The sequence below is a fragment of the Vanellus vanellus genome, assembly GCF_965231255.1.
Source record: "Vanellus vanellus genome assembly, chromosome: 15".
NCBI lineage: Eukaryota > Metazoa > Chordata > Aves > Charadriiformes > Charadriidae > Vanellus > Vanellus vanellus.
Window position 1 is genome coordinate 14,913,437 of NC_138920.1, and position 20,537 is coordinate 14,933,973.

The 20,537-nt window shown below is 47.8% G+C and overlaps 1 protein-coding gene across 1 annotated transcript in view; it reads left to right on the forward strand.

Moving 5' to 3' along the window:
- Nucleotides 1-8,570, forward strand: part of MYT1 (myelin transcription factor 1) — a gene marked incomplete at both ends in the record, with an annotated part of 35,931 nt that extends 27,361 nt beyond the window's left edge. Inside the window, 5 exons of the mRNA XM_082491228.1 lie at nt 4,664-4,885; nt 5,456-5,547; nt 6,575-6,678; nt 6,791-6,934; nt 8,430-8,570. Coding sequence (XP_082347354.1) covers nt 4,664-4,885; nt 5,456-5,547; nt 6,575-6,678; nt 6,791-6,934; nt 8,430-8,570 — 703 coding nt within the window. The remainder of the gene's footprint in view (nt 1-4,663; nt 4,886-5,455; nt 5,548-6,574; nt 6,679-6,790; nt 6,935-8,429) is intronic.
- Nucleotides 8,571-20,537: the final 11,967 nt, after the last annotated feature.

Consider the following 20,537-nt stretch of genomic DNA (forward strand, 5'->3'; position numbering starts at 1 on the left):
GAGCAGACCCTCCCGCTCGATCCCCTTTGCCTCGCACAGGTTGATGTGGGGGAGCAGCATCCATCCCGCATTCCCCCTCGCTGGCGCTGCTCGGAGCATCGTCTGCCCGCGCTGGAGCGGGAGCTGCCAAAGCTCTTCCGCTGCGTGCCAGGGAATTTTTCCCTGACCCCCAAAAGAGGGGCTGTAATTTTGAAATGCGATTGCAAAGTCAGGAGGTTGGGGAGGTAACGGTGTATTCTGTCTTACTTGTTTTTACGGAAGTGAAATGTAGGCTGGTAGGGTGTGAACAGTCCCTCTCCTACCTGTGCTTGATGTAATACCTGGAACAATCACCAGTGTTGTAAAGGAGGGTAAAAACCCACAGTCAAGTGAAATGTCGCAGGTTTTCGGGCAGCACTGGGCGGGCGAGAGGTGCAGGTGGGCTTGCTTAACTCCCAGGAGCACGGTAGAAATAGAAACTATCCAGCACTGAGTCGGGTGAGGATCCGGTAACCTCCAATAAGACACATTTTGTAGAGTCTTTGCCATGGCTGAATATTCAGAGAGAACAGAAAAAGTCTTCCTCTGCTGCCTCAGGCTGAATTCTTCAGAACATCCCAGGGGGTTTATCCTACTGGGAACAGAGATTTTAAATCCCTTAGTCTGCCTCAGGAGCTTTCATTGCTGTGAAATCCATTTGTCCTGACTTTTACCAAGCCCCAGCGTCACGGGCTCAGCATCCAGGGCCTGATGTGAGGTTCGGGGTCTGTGTCTCGATCCCTCGCACAGCTACAGGACATCAAAGCCCCTATGGCAGGGCTGGGGCCAGCACTGACTCCAGCGTCCTATTTTTGGTTAACCCAGAGCATCCCCAGCCCTTCTGGAGCCTGTCTGCTCACCCAGCAAGTGCAGGTGGAGGGGGGTAAAAAGAAACATGGAAAAACTTATCAACCCCCTCCAAGAGTTTCTGGATGCCCGTGAGTGCTGGCATTTCTGGCAAAACCCCTTTGGCTCAGCAGACTGTCCCCAAATGTATGGCTTTTTTCCCCATTTTAGCCCTAGGGCAGGTGTTGCCCTTGCAGAAGAGCAGAGGTGAATACCTCCACGTGTCCAGGAGGAGCAGCGGCTGAGCCGAAGCGGGACCCGGTGGGTGCAGAAGAGCCCCGCGGGGGCTGCGGGAAACTGGGATGCGCCAGCCGCGGGAAGGACCTTTAAGTGAGAGATGGTATTTGAACCATCTGCTCTGTTCTTACTCCTCAGTCTACAGGAAGGAAAGCCTCCCAGTTAAATGAGCCGTGTGATAATTAGCAGGAGTTAGCGGAGTTTATTAAAAATTAAGCAAGCTACTCGAGAATCTGTGGGAATAAATCCTTTTTTTGGCTCAAATACACTAAATTGCTGGTGGCATTGTACTGCTGTGCCATTAACCAGTGACACAGCGAAGGAAAGGACAAGCAGCAAATGCTGTTGTGCAACTGCCGGCGGTTGCACGTTTGCTTCTTTCACCGCAGTCGGATGTCCCCGTTGGGGGAGGTCGCCCCTCTCCAGGTCTTCCCAAGGGACACGTGTCCTTCAGGGCTGGGGAAGCGGTGGCTTTGCTCATCCTTGCCTGCCCCGTTCGGGGCTGGGACTGGTCAGGGATGTGCCAAGGGGCTGCCCAGTACAAAGAGATTGCTTCCCAGTGCAAGGAGAAAGGGGATTTTATACGGCTGTTTTGTTATGGTGCAGCCGGTGCGGGTACAGGAATGTGGGACGAGCTGTCAGGGTGTCCCCAGCGGAACGATGGTCCCCTCCGAGCATCCTCACCCGGGGTTGGGGCTCTCCTAGTCCACCCTGTTGTGGTTTAACGCCAGCCAGCAACTAGAACCACGCAGCTGCTTGCTCACCCTCCCTTTTTCCCCCCAAAGAAAGGTGAGGAGAAGGGGGAAAAAAAGAAGAAGGGGAAAAGGAGAGAAAACCCAGGTGGGCTGAGATAAAGACAGTTTAATAGAAACAATAACAGAAAAGGAAAAAAAATAATAATAGTAATAATAATAATAATAATGATGATGATGACAGGGGTCACTCTCATGACCCGGTGAATTGGCACCATCCTGAACAGCGATCGTGGATTCCTCCCGCCCCCGCTAACCCCCGTTTATATACTGAGCGTGACATTTATGGTATGGAATATTCCATTGGCCATTCCATCCTTCTGTCTGTGTTTTTACGGGAAGCTGAAAAAAGTCCTTGAATAGTGTAAATATCACTTAGCAACAACTAAAAACAATAGGTATTATTGACATCCCTTTCACAGCAATCACCGGAAAGAAAATTAACCCTTTCCCAGCTGAAACCAGGACGCGCCTTAAAGGTGCGAATGCCGGGAAGTTAAAATGGCAAGAAATGGGGGTTGGAGTATCACCAGAGCTGGGATTTTCTGACTCCTAGAAAAGAGATAAAGCTGACGAGCTGACGCCGTCCACCCCCGGACTGGCCTTGGATGCTCGGTGTGGCTCTGCTGCCCCGTCGGCAGCGGCACCGTGGGCAGGGCGCAGGCAGCGCTGGCCGGGCTGTGGGGTTCTCTGTGGCATGAGGATGTGAAGGTGTTCCCCAACGTCCCGTGGCACCGGCAGCGACCTCCGCTCCTCCAGCACACCCAAGGAGGAGCAGAAGCTCCTCCGAGATGCGCAAAACACCATGGTGCAGCGGTCCCTCGGCTGCCGCCATCCCCCAGCCCTCGGAAAGTTCACGCTCTGGTTCCCGCAGGTGCGCCCGGTGCGGGTTTTTGCGTTAAGGAGCTTTGGCTCTAAATCCATCCTCCATCTGCACCGAGCGCCACTTGGAACCCAGCCGAGTTTTGCACATCGCCACCGAGGAGAAAGTCATTTGGTCCCTGTTGTTTTTGCTGTTCATCCTTCAAGTAATTTGCTACAGACGTGATCGAACAGATCACCTCAACCTTCAGCCCGGCCCTGGCATAAAACGGAAGCGTCCGCGGCTGCCTAATTGATCAACAGCTACCGGTGCTTCCGTTAAATAAAAATAATTGAAAAAAAAAAAAAATTTAAAAAATGTCCAAGCCGGCTGTTTTGCACAATAAGGCTCTGGTTTATTTTTTAACAATGAAAATGTAATGGAAGTTAAATTAGCAGCGTAAAATATGTAACGGTTGGGCCGTAACGGCTGCATACTAAATGCTGGGGTTTGTCTCTTTCTCTCTCTCGCTCTTTTTCCCCCCCCTCTCCTTTTCCTCTGGAGGATTCAGTAATTTGCTCGTGATCATATAAAAGCAATGATGTTATGAATTTACTGAGGATCCTGCTGGCAGGGATATTATAAGTGAATTGTGCTGCATTTGCAGCTGATTAAAATCGAGATCAGCATTTTTCAAATTATCTCGGGAAAAGGCTGGGTGTACAGCTCCCCCCTTCTGCTGTCATCTCCCTTTTGTACGAAATATAAACAATCAGGGTAATGATTTCTGCGGTGAAACACAGCTTGCGATTTTCAGGAGCAGCTCGGCGGATATTTTGCTGGGGAAACTTGAAGTCCCTAACTGCTTTCAAACAGACGACACGGGGGTCATTTTTGCCGTTTCTTACCTATTTCCACCTCCCCTTTTTTTAGAGTGACCTCCCTCGAGTAATAAACTTTTAACTGCGTTTATAATTGGCTGGCATCTTTAAACAAACGCAAACCACAGCAGAAACCTTAATAGATACACCGGGCTCTGCCGAATGGCTGAATTTAGTGAGTAGTCCATTAAGCGGGGAGTTTGCAAGCGGGGAGGAGAGAGGTGCCTTTGGAGGCACTCCTCCTCCTGGCAATTAGCACAAGTCGTGTCAGCGCTTCCGCGACGCCCCTCGCAGCTCCTGTGTGCTTTATCCGGCCACAAACGGCGGCAGAAGCACGGGGGCAGGAGGGCTCCTGAGCCGCCCTGATGGTGATTCCTACTTTTATCCCCTTGCGAGCGCAGGTTGGTCTCTCGGTAGCCACGGGATGTGAAACCAGGAGGAGGAAGAGGAGGAGGCAAGCAGTGCCCCAGGGTTTATTTATCCTGTCTGATGGGGTACGGGCTCAGAAACCCCTCGGATGCCCTCCTTGCAAGAGAAGGTTTCAGCTTCTTGGCGCACAGGTTGCAGCCGGACCTGCTCCTGGGTCAGGGACTGGGTGACGGGGAAGGGTTGTGTCCCCACGGGCACAGAGAGTGCTCCTAGATCGCATTGACCGTGCTAGCGTAGGGTGACGAAGTTGATGACCTTGGGTTCCTCGGCAGTACCGCCGGGCAGAGCCGGCTGGAAATGTGTGGTGTTTTGGTGTGAACGTGTCAGCCGTGGTTCACGTCGGGATCCAAAGCCAAGCAGCCCAACCTGCCGTCTTTGCCCTCGGTGAGGCACCAAACACAGAGTTCTGGACACCACTGGGACCTGCTTTTGCTGCAAGTGTGAGTGCGATGTGACCTCCACAGTCTTCCCCTCTTGCAGGATTTACCGTGGTTCTCTTTGGCTCTTTTGAAGGGGCAGTCGTAGCTCAGTCTCCCATCTGTCCTTTCCATCAATGAAGCATCTGCCACTTGAGATCCAGATGAGATCCCCAAGTGTGAACGCTCACTTCCCAGGCTTCCTCATTCCTGCTCGTGCTTTATTTCCTTACATCCCTCTTCATTCCCATGCTGTAATTTTTGGTAATTCCCTGTGCCCAGGTGTCCGGTTCCTGGCTGCGTTGGGCTTGGACACATCAGTGGTAAATACGCCTCTCACCGGAGCGCATCTGGGTGCCCTCTCGCAGCCCGCAGGCAGAAGGAAGGATCGCTCAACGGCTCCTCGTTTTCCTGGAAGTCGTTGAAGAACGAAGGCCCGACCTGCCCAACCCCGGGCTGCGACGGCTCCGGCCACGCCAATGGGAGCTTCCTCACTCACAGAAGGTAAATTGCAGGGTTGAAATCGTCGTGAGCATGACAACATTGCCGCGGACTAACCTATCTGCCCGTAGATGCTGCTTGAGCATCGTCCCACTCTCCGTGCCAGGCTCAATAGCTGGTGCTCTTGATGGCGACCTCAGTCAGGTTGCTCCAAGGGTGGTGTTTTCTGCACAGAAGAAAACACGCAGTTGTTTCAATATTGCAATGGTGAGATGTGGATTGGGCAAAATCATGAAAAGTCCTTCCACGAGCAAGCCAGAACAGGACTTCGGCGCCCAAACCAGGGATGTGATGCCCAAGCCAGCCAGACTCATCTCACCTTCCTCACCTGTCATGCCCTTTCTTTTAGGGAACAATGTGTTTTTTAATCTTTACTCAGAGAAAATTGCTCTCGCTTTATAAACGGGGAGCTTTGTGGCATTATTCATAAAGCAATTTCCTCTGTACCATAAAAAGCTTTTAGAAGAACTATCTCGCAGCATGAACTCCACCAAATGGTACGCGCTTTTGTTGGGAACATAAGCACCTATAAATACCTAGAGTTTATGAAATCCATTTTTACTTGCTTTTCAGTTTGTCAGGGTGTCCAAGAGCTACTTTTGCTGGGAAGAAAGGAAAACTCTCAGGGGATGAAATTCTCAACACAAAGTTCAAGACCAGCGACGGTAAGGATTTTCACTCCTTTTGCCTGGCAGGTGCGGCAGGGTATTGAGCCCGGATATCTTTTTCTTTGCAGACCGGGGAGGTTTCGACAACTGAAATCTGGCCCCGGATTTGCAAGGATATCATGTGCTACGAACACCCATTTTTGGGGGGCTCCTGGGTGTTGGGGGTGGCATGGTACCGGCACTGCTCCCTGAGTGACGCACTGTGAGGGAGTAGGTGAAACGATAAAGAAGGAGTTTCCATAATGAAATTCCAGGAAAAAAACACATTAATTCTGAAATTGAGTTTAGGGTTGTTTTGTGGTTTGGTTTTTTTTTTTTTTTTTTTCAAATATTCATTGGCATTTTTACAAATCCCTTGCAGTTGTTCAGCGATTTTCACCTACTCAGGGCTTTTAATCCTGAGATATTTCTGGATCTGGAATTTTGTTAGCGATGGCACTTTGCATTTCCAGTGCTATTACTGAGGTTTCTGTGGTATTTGACAAGGTTCAGGCATTTAACTTGAATACTTACATAGCGTGGAACCTATAAATATCTGCACTCTCCTAGAAATATTACTTTATTTTATGAACCTTGTAATTTTTAATCAAGACATGCATTAGTTTTTTTAAATGGCATCTTCCCAAACTCAGGACCGGAGGGAACGACCTGAGTTTTCAGGGCAATCAACCTTGCAGGGTGCGGGGATGTGCCGGACTGCCACCGCTATGCTGCCGTTGGCTTTTGCATTTACATATTATAGAATCATAGAATCATAGAATGTTTTAGGTTGGAAGGGACCTTGAAGATCATCAAGTCATATTGACCTATAAAGTAGCATTGAACCATGATGCTAAAAACATTACTAAAAAAAATTAAAAAAAAAAAAAGGTGAGATGTGCATCCCATTTAGAGGATGTAAAAGCAAAGGCGAGGGCTTTGTGAGTGGTGATGTCTACGCAACAGGATGGGCTCAGCAGAAAGCCCAACATTTTTGCTTTTCCCATGAGCATCTGCTGATTGACCACGACCTTCCCCCCTGCAGTTCTGGAGAACGATGAAGAGATCAAGCAGCTTAACAAGGAGATCAGTGAGCTGAACGAGTCCAACTCGGAGATGGAAGCGGCCATGGTGAAACTGCAGTCGCAGGTTTGTGTGCTTGGACGCGCATCCAGACCCACGGCTGGATGCCCCTTGCCTGGGGGGTGGTGAGTGCCATCGCGCGACGGTTGGTAACCCTGCCCTGCTCCTTGCTCTGCAGATCTCCACCATGGAGAAGAACCTGAAGAACATTGAGGAGGAAAACAAAATCATAGAGGAGCAAAACGAAGCCCTGTTCCTGGAGCTCTCAGGGTTGAGCCAGGCTCTAATCCAAAGTCTTGCCAATATCCGCCTTCCGCACATGGTAAGAAACTTTGACAACGCTTCCCCCGGCCGGCGTGATCGAGGGAGCTGGGCAAAACCCCATTCACAATAAGGCTTATGTTCAATTAAAGAGTGGGAGAATTTCTCTGCGTACACCTACATGTCCTTTATAAGATCAGTACTTTTTCCTTATCTCTGAAGCTTGCGTTCTATCTCCCTTTTGTTGTCATTTTCTGCTGATCTCCCTTTGTATCTATTGTTCTGTCTCATTACATCTGGGAGCATTATCACAAAATAGGAAACTTTATCAAGGGCACCCAGCGCCTTTTAGGCTAAGACAGCACAAGCAGAGATCAGGAGGGATTGGATTTCAACGTCAGAAAGATCTTACAGCTCCTATTATAATGCCGGTAGTTTCAATTCAGTTTTGAATAGCTGGCAGCCAAAGAATAGCATTCTTAAAGAGAGTGTATTTTGTTTAATTTAACAAGGTCTAACAGCCCACAGCATGTTACCATAGAGTTACTGCAAAATGAAAAGACTGCATTAAAATAGTAAAACCACAAAAGGCTATTAATTACCTTCTCTCTATTCCCAGGAATGTAATTACTGTTGTCAAAACCAGGTGTGTGGAGGGGGGGGCTCGTGTTGTCGGGGAAGCTGTCCTCTTACAACTCATAAAGACCATCGCAATGATCAGAGGAAGAAGCTTTTGATTTATTTTTTCTGCCATCAGGGTTGGGGTTTTTTTTTGGGGGGGGGGGTGAATCCTTTTCATTGGGGTTTGTATTTAAATTCAGGCTGGTTGGAGAGAAGCCATCCTCCAGCAGAGCGGTTTTGGATAGTATTCACCCAGCTGCCTAACTGGCAGAAAACCTCTCGCTGAGTGCTTTTCTGTAAAGTATTTGACACATAAAGGTCAAATAAACTGTTCGGCAAATATTTTTTCAAGGTTTCAGGCAACTCCAATTAAATAATGCCCACGAGACTTGTATGCTCATTTTATTCCTCTTCTTTTTCTTCCTTCCCCCTTTCTTTTTTCCCCATCAACTCCGAGTCAGACATTCACAAGGTTTCCACAATGCCCCTCAAAAGCAAAAGCTGTACCGCAACAGCAGCAGCAGCAGCGCGCTGGTGCGGGCGGACGCGAGCCCAGGGCGACCAGGCTCCTGTCCTAACTTTGCTTTGATTCCCTCCGTGATGCTTCAGCAGTCCTCTCGTCCTCCAGCCCTTCATTTCCATGGCTTAATTCAGCCTCCAGCCTGTCAAACTGCCTGCACGTGCTTAACCTGATGCTCTCAATAGTTCCACGAGGCCAACGCATAAAATTAAGGAACCGGTTAAGGTCTGTCAGGATCAGGGGTCGCATGAGGAGATTCCCGTATGTACAGCACCACACACAAAGAAGCTCCGACATGGAGACCTTTGGCCGTTCATACATACGTACTTTGATTAATTGCAAAGAACATCTCAGCCTCTTCCTGCTCTGCTACTAACGCTTTTATTTGGCTTCTTTTTTTTCTTTTTGGCTGCAGGAGCCAATTAGTGAGCAGAACTTCGACGCGTACGTGAACACGCTGACCGACATGTACACCAACCAGGAGTGCTACCAGAACCCGGAGAACAAGGACCTGCTGGAGAGCATCAAGCAAGCCGTCAAGGGCATCCAGGTTTAGTGCCGTGGGATGGAGACGAGCAAGCGAAGAGACTGTAAGATGGAACTTTCCCTCCAAGTATTCAGGTTTACAAGTTAGAAAACTTGTTTAATGAATGAAAAAAAAAAAAAAAGAAAAAGGAAAAAAAAAAAAAAAGGACCAAAACGTAACCAAGAGGCCATTTCTGAGATGTGGAACTGATCGAACTCAATGTTCTCGTTTACTTCACTTTGGACCTTCTTGAGAAAAGTGGGATTTTTCTACCTGGACCACGAGGTAGATCAGGACGGAAGGTTAAATTCTCCAGTAGGCTGTGGGGCTTGTGTAGCTGGTGAAGAGCAGGCATCTTTCCTGAGTTGCCGTGCTCTCGCGGAGTTGATCCAAGGGTTAAAATGTTACAAGAACAGGGTCTTGTCTGATCCAAGACTAGCGTATGACTGGCTTAAACCCTCATGTTGTCTATGGTCGTATGTCCAGATCACCTACTCACACATGAATTACGTTCTGTGTTGCTACAAGTGCTGGAGCTGCAAGCTACCTGTAAATCTGAACCTGTGCTGGGCCTCCCAACCCCGAGGTGTTCAGATATCCACTGGGCATGGGGAACTCTGAAGTATTATAAAGTAGCTTATTTTTATTTTCTGAAAGAAATCTGAAGAGCAGTTCTGGATCTCCAGTGGAAAGCGCAATGGAAAAAAGGTTCTCAGGGAAGCTTTTGGAGTTTGCAACTACAGTATTCCTTTGTCTGTCTTAAATATGAGAATAGCTATTATGAATAGGCCAATACCAGATATTTCATACAGAAGAATTCTTTGATGTGTCATGGTCCGGTGTATATGATTTTTTGGAAGTCTGTTTGATGACAGTTCTGGTTCTTTTCATTATTGTGATCATCCTTACAGTGGCGCAGTACTGCCAGTCCAGAGATCATACATCAATGCCAGAGAACGTTTGAGATTGCGATGAACAAACAAAAACAAAACAAAACAAAGAAACAAAAAAACCAACAAAAAGAGAGATGTTAATTGATGGCCAGCAAAGTGCTTACCCACCGTGAATCAGTAGTTGATTTCTTACAGGTATCCACAGGGCAATGGGTAATTTTTGGTTTGGTGTTCTACGTTTTGCGCAAAATCACAGCGCAAGTGCCATTTGCAAACAAAAAAAAAAAAAAAGGAAAAAAAAAAATAATAAAGAGTATTCAGGTATTGGGTATTCTTCCAAAGAAGCATTTTGTAAGCAGCTCGGTACACGCAGCCCTCTGTGCACTTAAAGAACAACTTTATGAATGTCTTTGCGACGCTGCTCTCCAGCACCTGCTCCATCGCGCGCGGAGCCGGCTGTCACCCCGCGGGTTCGCTCTCCCCCACCTTCGCTCCCCTCCGGAGCTCGCTGTCCCCCTGCTGCAAACACCTGGGAAGCGGAGGGGGACAAACTCCCCCCAAGGGGTCCCAGCGCAGGGGAGCATCCGCATCCCCGCATCCCCGCATCCCCGCATCCCCGCATCCCGCATCCCTCCCAGCGGAGGGGCGGGCAGAGCTAGGGAGGATTTTGGTGACCCGTACTAAAGGCAAGACTGTGGTGTTGTTTTGAGCCCAATCCTGCAGATATTTAGGGCATAATCCGTGATTTGGAGGAGTCGGTAGGAAGCTTCCCAGCGAGTGCAGCGGCCGCAGGATCCGGCCTCGAAGCTCACGAGCAAATTGACTTGTGGCGGTTCCCCCGTTGAGTTCAATGGGGCATCTGGTGCGGGGGGGGGGGAGGGGGGGGATGCGCTCACATCCTTAAGTGTTTGCAGGATCAGACTCCATGAGTTCACTTATTTTAGAACCCATTCCAAGTGCAAAAATACAAAAGAAAGGGGAAAACAAAAGAAATAATTTGAGGTGTTAAAAACACAATGGTTCTTAACATGTAAATAGAGTCCAAATTGATTGTGACTGCAATTCAGTTAGTATTTAAAAGTAGAGAAATTGCACTTCCTGGAAGAAAGAGAGGAAAAAAAAAAAAGTAGTTAGTTTAATTATCCTGTAAATTATTTAATTTTGGCAAGATGTATGTAATTTATATTTACAACACCTTATGTTAACTTTTTGCTATTTATTTAACTTTTTTATTTATTAATTTTATACTTATTTTAAACTGGACACCGCACCATAGAAAAGAAGATAAAAGAAGCAAAAAAAAAGTTAAAAATTAAAACTCTTGACCATAAAAAAAATGATATTCCAAAAAAAGAAAAAAAAGAAAAAACCCCTATCTACAACTCCTACTTGTAATTTTGATGCAACCAAGTTATTTTTTATATATTTTGTTATTTATTCTTTTAACAATGGGAATTTTTTTAAAGATATTTTATAACTGAGACATTTTGATAATTTTTTGGTTTGTTTTTTTGTGGGGGCAGGGGCACCGGGGGGAAGAGAGACTTTTTCAGTTTTTCTTTTCTTTTTCATTCATATTGTTTCAGGCACTGATAACAGAAAATGAAAATTCTGTATTTATTATTTATTTAATATTTAAGTCGGGAAAAAAAAAATGAACTGTGCTCTTGTTGTATATTTATTTTGTCGTTTGTGTGTCGGTTATGTGATGACTGAGTACTTGTTTATGTGAAGGAATACTGTTAATATTTAAATAATAAAGAGTCACATTGAAAGTTATAGCAGGCTACATGTTATTCTGTGAAAACGAATACTGTGATCTACTTTCCTCAGGAAATGTATTTTGCAGACAGAACTTCCTTATGTAATGGCAGGGTTATTTCGTAATAAAACCCAGTTCTGTTTGTGACTTTAGTTCCTATGGTCTTTCTTCGAGCTGCTGCCAACGTCCCCGACGGGTCCCCGAGGGGCTTCGTCCTTGCTCCTGCACCGCGGCTTGGCGGGTCGGCGCGTCCCCCCACCTTGGAGCCGCATCCAGGGACTGCCCAACCCCACACGTGGTTCTTCCCGCCTGCTAAATTGGGGAATTTAGGGCAAATTTAGGTTTGGTATCTCTGAAGGCTTTGAAGAACAAGGAGTTCTCACCATCCGGCCAAGCGGGTGCCTAAAATCCTGCTAGTCCCACGCTGGGGAGACTCAAAAGTCCGAGCAAAGGTATGTATTCATTTAGTTGGTTGCTGGAGCCCCTTCCCAAGGCAGGAGGGCTGCAGGCGGCATTCCTCTGGGCAGGGCTCGCACCCGGCGCCCTCAGCGCTCGGCATCCCTCGGGATTTCACGGCTTCGTGCTCCCGCAGGCGGCGTGTGAGCAGAGGAGATGCCATCGGGAGCGGCGCAGGAAACGCCAGCCCTGGGATGGGATAGGAGATGGATGCTTTTCCCTCCCGGATTTACAAAAGAAAAGCCTCGCCAAATCGATCTCTGAGGTTTAGCTAAAATGCTGGGAGATGGCTTGGCTTTGTCAACAAGATTTCCTCGCTTATATCTGCCTGACCCCAATGTTCACAGATTGCCTTCCTGGAAAAATGGAGCTTTTTCACTGGCAAAAGAGTTTATGCTTTGAAGCGGTGGCAATGAAGAGAATTTCTCACCGGTCTCTGTGTCGGAGATGTCATTTCTGAAGTCAGGGAAATTCAGTTTGGCTTTGCTGTAGCCGTAGCTTCCAAGGTGAAATAAGGTAAATCATATTAAGGCCATTCGGAGCTGAGCGAGTTGGGTCAAATGGGAATTTCAGGTAGGTGCATCACCAAGAAATTCAATTCTCTGATTAACTGAGCTGAACTTTCCTCACCATCCCTGTGCAGAGGCACAAGAGCTGTTGGGATTAGGCAGGAGGTGGTGGCTGAGCTGCAAAGACACAAGGGTGAAAGGCAGAGTAAAAAGGAGCCAAAAAGGTAAGAACTGTGGCCAGGAAAAAAATGGAGGAAAGTTTTGGATAGAAAGAAGATTTCTTCAAGCCTTTCCTTAAGCATGTACACGGCCATGGGCGTTCACTGGAAGGTTTTTCTGTCTTCATTGGGTGTCTACAAGCTGTCCTGGGGCAGGTCCACTGGCAGAGGCTTAGGACAGGCTCGTGGGGATGGTGGAGGAAAGGAGGTCCCCTCCTGGAGAGGCAGCAGTCGATGCGCTCGCTTTGTGCTGGTGGGTTTCCAGGGCTGGCTTTGCTGGACACAGCTTAGAGCTGATGAGGTTTTGTCATCTCCGCAAAGGGCTGCAGATCTTCAAAGGAGAAAAAACGGGAGGCTTGTGCAATGCTTCACCTAAACTGGTTGGCATGTTGTTTTTCTGAAGGGCACCTAATTGTTTTATGGGGAGTTTCGCTAGACTTTGTACCGCCGAGCGGTTCCTTGTGCCAATATTTGATTATGATGATAGAGCTAATAGACATGCTCGCCTGTCCTTTCTTAACGAATTGGCTGTGCTGCATAATGGAGCGGTTAGATTTGTGTTAAATTGCAGCTTTGGGAGCCATCACCGCGAGATGTTATCTTCTCTGAACTGGCGTCCTTTATCGCAGGGAAGGGAATTGAATTGGTTTAAGATGGTACACTGCCAGTTTATAGGTGTGCTTAGGAGAGTTCTTAAGCCTCCTCCAACACGCGTAGGGTGAGAGCTGAATGGCAGAGGAGAGCGGGTCTTTTGCTTCAAGGATGGAAGGGAAAAGATACTTGTCAGCATATGGCCGTTTCTAAACTTGTCGATAAATCATCGACCAATGAGAGTGTCATTTGTCCTCACTGATGCCACTGTTAATTGTTAAAAGCTGCTAACAACCCATTCCTCCATTCTCCTGCTCAAGTGGTACCTTCCACTTGTCAACATTTAACTGGCCTCTCCCGGCGAGCTGCGGGCTCCCGCGATGGCTTTCAGGTGTGGGCAGAAAGAGTTTCTTTCCCAGCCTTGTGCATTTTTTTCTGATTTTTGTTCCCCTGCTTGTCTCAAGGCTCGGTCCACCTCACCCTGCTCCCACCACCAAGGTGTCCCAAAACCCACGCAGCTGGGTGGTCAAGAAGGGGTTGGCTCATTTTCCATCAGGTTACTGGGGAGAGAAAGCAACTTTCCTTCTCAGAGCTGCCATTTGGCATCAAATTCACTCCCCTTGGGCGCTGGGAAGACGATGCTGAAGCTGGGGAGCAATTGGATGGGCTGGAGGTGACACTGCAGCCAACGGGGCAGCCCCCAGCTGGAAGCTGCTCCCCTCCCAACCAGCACAGAGCACAGCTTGGCAGGATTAAAGGCTCTGGCCCACACGTGTTAACACACTCACTTCTACACTTTTATGAGAAGATATATCCTGAAACGACCTTCCGCTTTGTACAGACGGGCTCATGGGATTGAGGCTGTAGGAAAGCACGCGGATGATGCATTCTTCAGACAAATAGCTCTCGTTATTCCAGATGCCTTCATCCCTTTCTTTCAGTGGGATGAATAAATCACCAATTGTTGTAAAAACGCTAGGATCAGATTTAAAGACATTTTCGACCCTGTCAACAAGGAAGTATAGCAACCATTAAAGCTTGCTTTCATTTATATAACTGCAACGCTCTTCTGTTTGAATGTCAGTGACTATCTGAGATGATCTGGAGAAACGCGAGCCACGAAGGGACAGAGCTCCAGGACTAGCATGAAGGGCTAGACCAACCCAGGAGGACCCATCCACGCTAAGATGTGATGTCTGACCCCGCAGCGTCATGGCCACGGTTAACTCCGGCATGCCCTTATTGAAGCCAAAACTTTGCCTTGCCTCTTCCTTCCTCACCACAAGTCCCAGGGTCCACCCAAACTAAGCAAGAGGCAACGGCCAAATGGTTTGGACTCAAACAGGGGCAAACCTGGCCTTAGCACCGCAGGGGAGGTGGTTTTGGCCTGAAGCTCATCAAGCCTGAGATCAAGGATCAGCTCCTCAGGTTTTGCCATTTGCCAGAGGGCTCCTTCTCAGGCTTCAACATTTAATAATCCAGCCCGACCGTGCTGAGGCTGTTTAGCAATTAAATAACATAAATCCAGAAGCTAGATTAATAAACAGTCTAGTCAGTCTACAGGGTGGAGAGATAAAACTGTAAAATATTTATTACCAGCTTGGGGATGAAGTCATTAATTTAATAACTACCCATTGCTTTGCTTCTTACAGTTGTTAGCAGGCTGAAGGTTACAGAAGATTAGGTGGGAAACTTGCTGCCTCCCTGCTGAGAGGAGCCTTTCCCATGAAAGCCAGAGCCCAGCTCCCATCTGTCACCCCATTACGTTTGGAGGTGGTGAATATATTACCGTGCCGCTTACCGAAATAAAACAAAACAAAATTTCTGCTGGCCACATGGCAACCCTCCGCGAAATTTAATGAGGACGCTGCCCTTTGTGCACGGGGCCATTTTCAACAGCTGTAGAGATGAAGGCAGGAGGATCTTTGTTGGCGCTCGCTGGTTGCTCTCGACGTGGCTCCCACGGCGAGCCCGGTCCCGGCAGCATCACGAGAGCAGGTGCCTTTGGGGATCGATGCTTTGGCTGCCTCTTGTCCTGAGAGGTCGGGAGTGTTGTCAGAGCCTCCCTCGTCTGTGATGTCTCAGTGGGTCTTCATGTTTACAGGAGAAGGAACACGGGTATTAGTTCAGTCCCTGCTGTGATCTGATATTGGGGAGCATCCAGGACTTAGATATACGCATCCTCTTTATAGTGATTATGGATGGAGTCCCCTGATGAGTGTGCTCCCCCGCTGACAACTGCAATTTGCAGCGATGCTGCAGCAAAGGTCGGGGGGGTGGGGGGGGATGAGGGAGGTAGGGAGGGTGTCTGTGCGCCCTTGGCGTATTTTGTCATCAGTTTCATCCAGGGACAGCAAAGAGCTGTCATCCAGATGAAGAGCACAGGGGGTAGGGTTTGAGCAGGAGGGTGTGTGTGATGTGGGACGTGTGCCCCCTGCCAGCTCCTGCTGATGAGGGGCCGAAACACTGCTAATCCTCCCCGACGACCACACTGACAGTGGAGGTAATCGAATTGCCTAAATAATTTAATTGAATCTTTAGCCTGCTTTGTAAAATAAATAAAACAACAATGGGCACATACTGTGAGCACGGACACAGACCACAGCACGGATGAATATATGGGTGCAGCCACACAGCCCCACCGGGCAGCCCCAGCTCCAGCCTTCCTCGGGGGGACCAGCTCCAGCAGCACTTATTGCCCGTCCCTGTTCTTGAGGAGGGCAGGAGAAACAGCTCGGAAAGCACTGCAGGGTGCTGGATGGCTCCTGGAGAGTTCTGTCTCAATGGAGTCGCAGGTCCCCTACGGAGCCCATGCTCCCCGCTCAGCCACCAGCCTTGGAAGAGCCCCTTTGGCCATGGGCATCCCTGGTCCTCCTAAAGCCTTGCAGGGCAGCAGAGCCACAGGGACCTGGCAAAGCAGAATTGAGCTGGAGCCCTAAGCAGGTGCCTTGAGTAAGTAAGAGGTCACCAGGAAAGACGGTGGCCAGCGATGGAGAAAGGCATCTGTGCTCTATGTTAACAGAAGAAGCAATGATAAGCGTCTGTGGGTCATGCAGTGATGGACACTGATTTTTACCTTGCGCCATTTGGTGTGACTGTAGTTCTGCTACCAACCCAGAGAGCACCAAGTAGCCTTGTTTTCAGGGAATTTCCAGGTAATCTGGTTGACTCCAGTTATTCTGGATGACTGCCCAGGAGAGAAAGGAGAAAAACATCCCTGAAATAATATTCTGGTTTCTGTGGACTCGCACAAAGGAGAGGCTTGCATGAGGTTTGTGAGCAGCTCAAAGCAGACAAGTGCGAAACTGGGTCTCCAGGTACTGGAGATGAGCAGCTCTGTACAGTTGGACCAACTGTGATGTCTCGGCCAAGACTTTGCATTACGGTTTAATGGCTTCAGGCTGAGTTTTAGCACAGACATAGTGAGGTTTCAGTGGTACCTTACCCTTAAGTAGGGTAGGGAGGAGAGGGAAAGAGAGAGAGAAAATGCTTATGAATCACAACAGACCTGCAAGATATTTCTGTTGTCACCAAAAAGTAACAGAAGCATTTCTGCAGAGCGTTAACCTCAATTTTTCCCTCAGAACAGACTAATTTGCAACTGTCAGCACAAGCATCTTTGTCCTGACCATCCTGTACTCCGGTACACATCCAGCACGGGCAGGGCTAACTGCAGAGGCCCTACCCCAGTATCATGTCATCGCATTACCCTTTCATTCCTCTTATCAGCGCCACCATTCAGTTCCACTCCTTATTCCCAGTCGTTATCACAATGAGCCAAGAAAGTACAGAGCATCAGCCAGGAGAAAAAAAAAAAAAAAAAGAAAAAAAAAGAGAACAGGTGAAATTCTGATGTTGTCAGCTAAAATAGTTTCCAGATGAGCTCTGCCCACAAAGAAGCTGAATCTTGGTGATTTAGTTGCCAAATTTTACATTTGCTCCCTCTCCCCCATCCCTCCTCTCGGCTGTGAGCTCAAAGCGGAGTCCTGACACTGCAAAGCGTTAATAGAATTAGTCTCCAGTTATAAACTGTTCACTGGGGCTTGTTAGCTCAATTGTTGGTGCTAAATTCTTATCAGAGCCACCTAAAAGAGCATTAATCAAGAAAGGCTGAACTCCCTGCCTGGGTCACAGAAATTTAATTAAACCCCGAGTAAAACTGGAAAATCATTTTGAAAAGAGAAGAGACGAATGCAAAATGCTTTTCATCATTTGACTCTGCATCTTCGTAGTTCAAACCCTCAGCCGTGATTTCAAAGAGAGTTTTGCCAGAGCAAAGGCTGAGCGAAACACAGACAAGACTTCCCTCAGTGCCTCCTTTAACACAAGGTCCCGATGCTCATCCAGGGTAAACGAAATATGGAAACCCACTGATTAAGGCCTCCTAAGGACCAGGACCCACAAATGCAAAGGAGCAGAATGCCTTTCCAAGGAAAACAGCAATCTCCTTGAGTAAGATTGTGTTACGGTTATTAGTTTATGGATTTGTATCTATTATCCACTTGCTATGCAAAAAGGCTCACGCAACAAACCATTTATTCGGTAGACACAGAGAAATATTAGTACTGGTGTCAGTAGGACCTCACGTGGGATATTGTGTGTAGTTCTGGGACCTCTCTTTGGAAAGAGAAAAGATGAATTTATCCTTGAACAGGTGCGGGGAAGGACTGGCAGGGTGATTAGCAGAACGGAGAACCTATCTTAGGAGAGGAGATTAAAAGAGCTTGGCTTGTTTAGCCTAGAAAAACAAAGGTTAAGAGGGGATATGATTACTCTTCATAAATACATTCAGGGTGGGAGGAAGGGGAATGATTTAAGTTAGAAGATAATACGAGTAGGAGATCAACTAAGGCACGTCTTGGCCAGGAATAAATTCCCATTGGAAATATGAAGATTTTTCCTATTGCTGGAGGAGGGAAGTTTTGGAAAAGCTTTCTGAGCAGGACAGCTGAGCCCTTGCGGTTTTTAAGGGCCAAAAGTTGCGACTGGCGCAGCCAAAGTTGCGACTGGCGCAGCCTAACAGGAGAATCTGCAGGCAGGACTACCAAAGCCAAAGCAGGAGCAGGAAAATGTGATACGGCTGCTGTCTTGTTGTATTTTTATTATTTATGAATCTATAAAATCCATTGATTCTATTTAGTCCATGAATCACTTGAAAGATCCCGGAATTGTTTTCTTCCCCCATAAATATGAAAAGTTTGATTTTTGAGATTTTTTATTTGGCAACCCTCTCCTAAATCACGGCAGACGGGCCATAACGAGACAGGAGAGAGACCAGACACTGAAGGGGGCTCAGAGGTGCTCCCGGCAGCACCAGGAAGGGAAAAAGCTTCTCACTGCTTCATGTCCCCAATGTCAGGGACATCTGGAGATGCTTTTCCCCACTCTCAGCCAGGCTGCACCTTCTTCTGGCTGCTTTTCTTTGACGATGCAGTTAAGTGAGATGAATCCAGGTCTTTATGGGTCCTTTTTCCAAGCAGCAGTGGCTATGCACAGTGCAATACAGTGGAAATCAAGACATATGTTCTTCCTCTTGCTTCAGCAATTACTCACAGAGCCCTTTGATGAAGTGAGGCAAGAGGATGGCTTTAGGAGACACACACATGCATCCCCTGCAGGGGCAGGAGGATCTCAAGTGATTTGCTATCAGTGTGTTAATAGTAATACTAGTGTAAATGCATGTCTGCATGTATTTACATATATGCATATGTGCGTGTGGATGCATAGATTGCATATGCTTCTGCAAGTCATATAGCGCCAAACTGACCAGAAAATGCAACAGAGCATATTTTGCAAAACCAACCAACAAACAAAAAGGAAATGGTGAAAATATAACCCAATGATTTAGTGCTCCTCCAGCTCTTAATTTATGTGAGTCATCCTTTCACCCACAAATTACCCTGCTGACTTAAACAGCCATCTGCACTGCAACGCCGCAGGTCAGGCTGCCTGAGCGCACGAGGCCCCGACTTGGGTACTAAAATGAATTTTTACTATTTGCTCTTTCAACTCAATACAAATATCCCATTTTAACTGACCATCACAAAGATGGACTTTGGAAGTTAATTCATGCTGACTGGTGTTTTAAAAACATCCGTACAAGAAATTGGTTTAAAAAAAAAGGAAGGAGGAAACTGTAAAACACAGGGAAATAAAGACAAGGAAAAGCAAGAAAAGTCTTGGCTTCATCTCACCCTCATGAAAATTGCTTGCTCTCGGCAATTAAGCACCTAATGAAGGATGGAGAACTATTTTTACTGGTAAGATTGTAGAGCTGGGGGTTGCTAGAGTAGGGACCTTTGTGCCTGCGAGGGTGCCTGCGGTGCCCCAGCCCAGGGGAAGATGCTGAGGTGCAACCTCCAAACCCGGCAGCGATGCCTGTACTGCTGGAGACACCTTGTGGTACACGGCTGAGAAACGTAAAAATGCTGGGATTTAACCAGAGCCCTCAGGCCCTGCTTTCCCAATCCCACTTTGCTTTCTCCACGCTCAGAGGCTGCTGGGGCTCTTCAAACTGGGGGGAACTGCCCACACACATCTGCGGACAAGGCAGACACAGGAGTTACTAATCTATTGCTGACTATAAGTCATAGATAACAAAGCCTCAGGTGAGCCGTAAGGATGAAGGGAAGGGCTTTTTATAGTGCAAGGAAAGAAGCGGCACAAAGAATCAGCAATTGCAGACCCATGAAATCATGAAATACCCAACCGTTCTGTTCTTCTAGATGCGGGTATTTTTGCAATATTATCAGACAACTTTGAGTTTCCTCCAGAGCTGGAGCTTGGTGCTATCACCTACGTGGAGGTGATTTCAGCAATAACTACATTTTCAAAGAATCCATAGGGGAAAAAACTCCCAGGTGAGCAGAACCAGCGGGTGCCAGTGGGAAGCTGGGGGTGAGCCCATGCAGCAGCCTGCCCAGGCACGGCTTGGCATGGGTCTTCTGTTAATCACCCCCTTTAGCTCACGATTTGGGCCATGGACTACATAGATGTGTATGTTAGAGGTGAAGAAAATAACACGTCCCTTGGGGGTGACATGATGGGGTGCAGGCAACGAGGTGGGGACTTGCAGTGGGCAAGTATCTTCCCTGGGGGCTTCTCCTGGCTCATTGCTGTAATTCTCTGTGTGGAAATGGAAGGGCTGCAAGTCTCAGTGATCCTGGCAGTGAAAGGCTGGAAGGAATCATGAACACACCTGGGAGGGCTCAGGGTATTTGGGAATCCCTAAAACGCTCCTCGAGCTCTTTCTGGTCTTCTTGGGGACTCACTACAAGAGCAGCTGCTGCCCCTGAATTCTCCTCTCTGCCTTCGAAACTGTTTGCAGGGAGGCACAGCGGTGCTCCCCTCTACCCCTGCTGCTGCGAGCTCTTGCCTACAGCACAGCTGCTCCAGTAATAATGGGCAATTTCCCCCCCCAGCTTTTATTTTAACAATTTCTGTGAAAAAAAAAACCAAAATAAACCAACTGCTATTTTTCAAGCGGCTCTAGTGGGAATGGGAGCAGATGCTGAATGGAAGCCCTGGAATCACATGTGTGAGGAGTTTGTCTGTTCTGCATTTGCAGA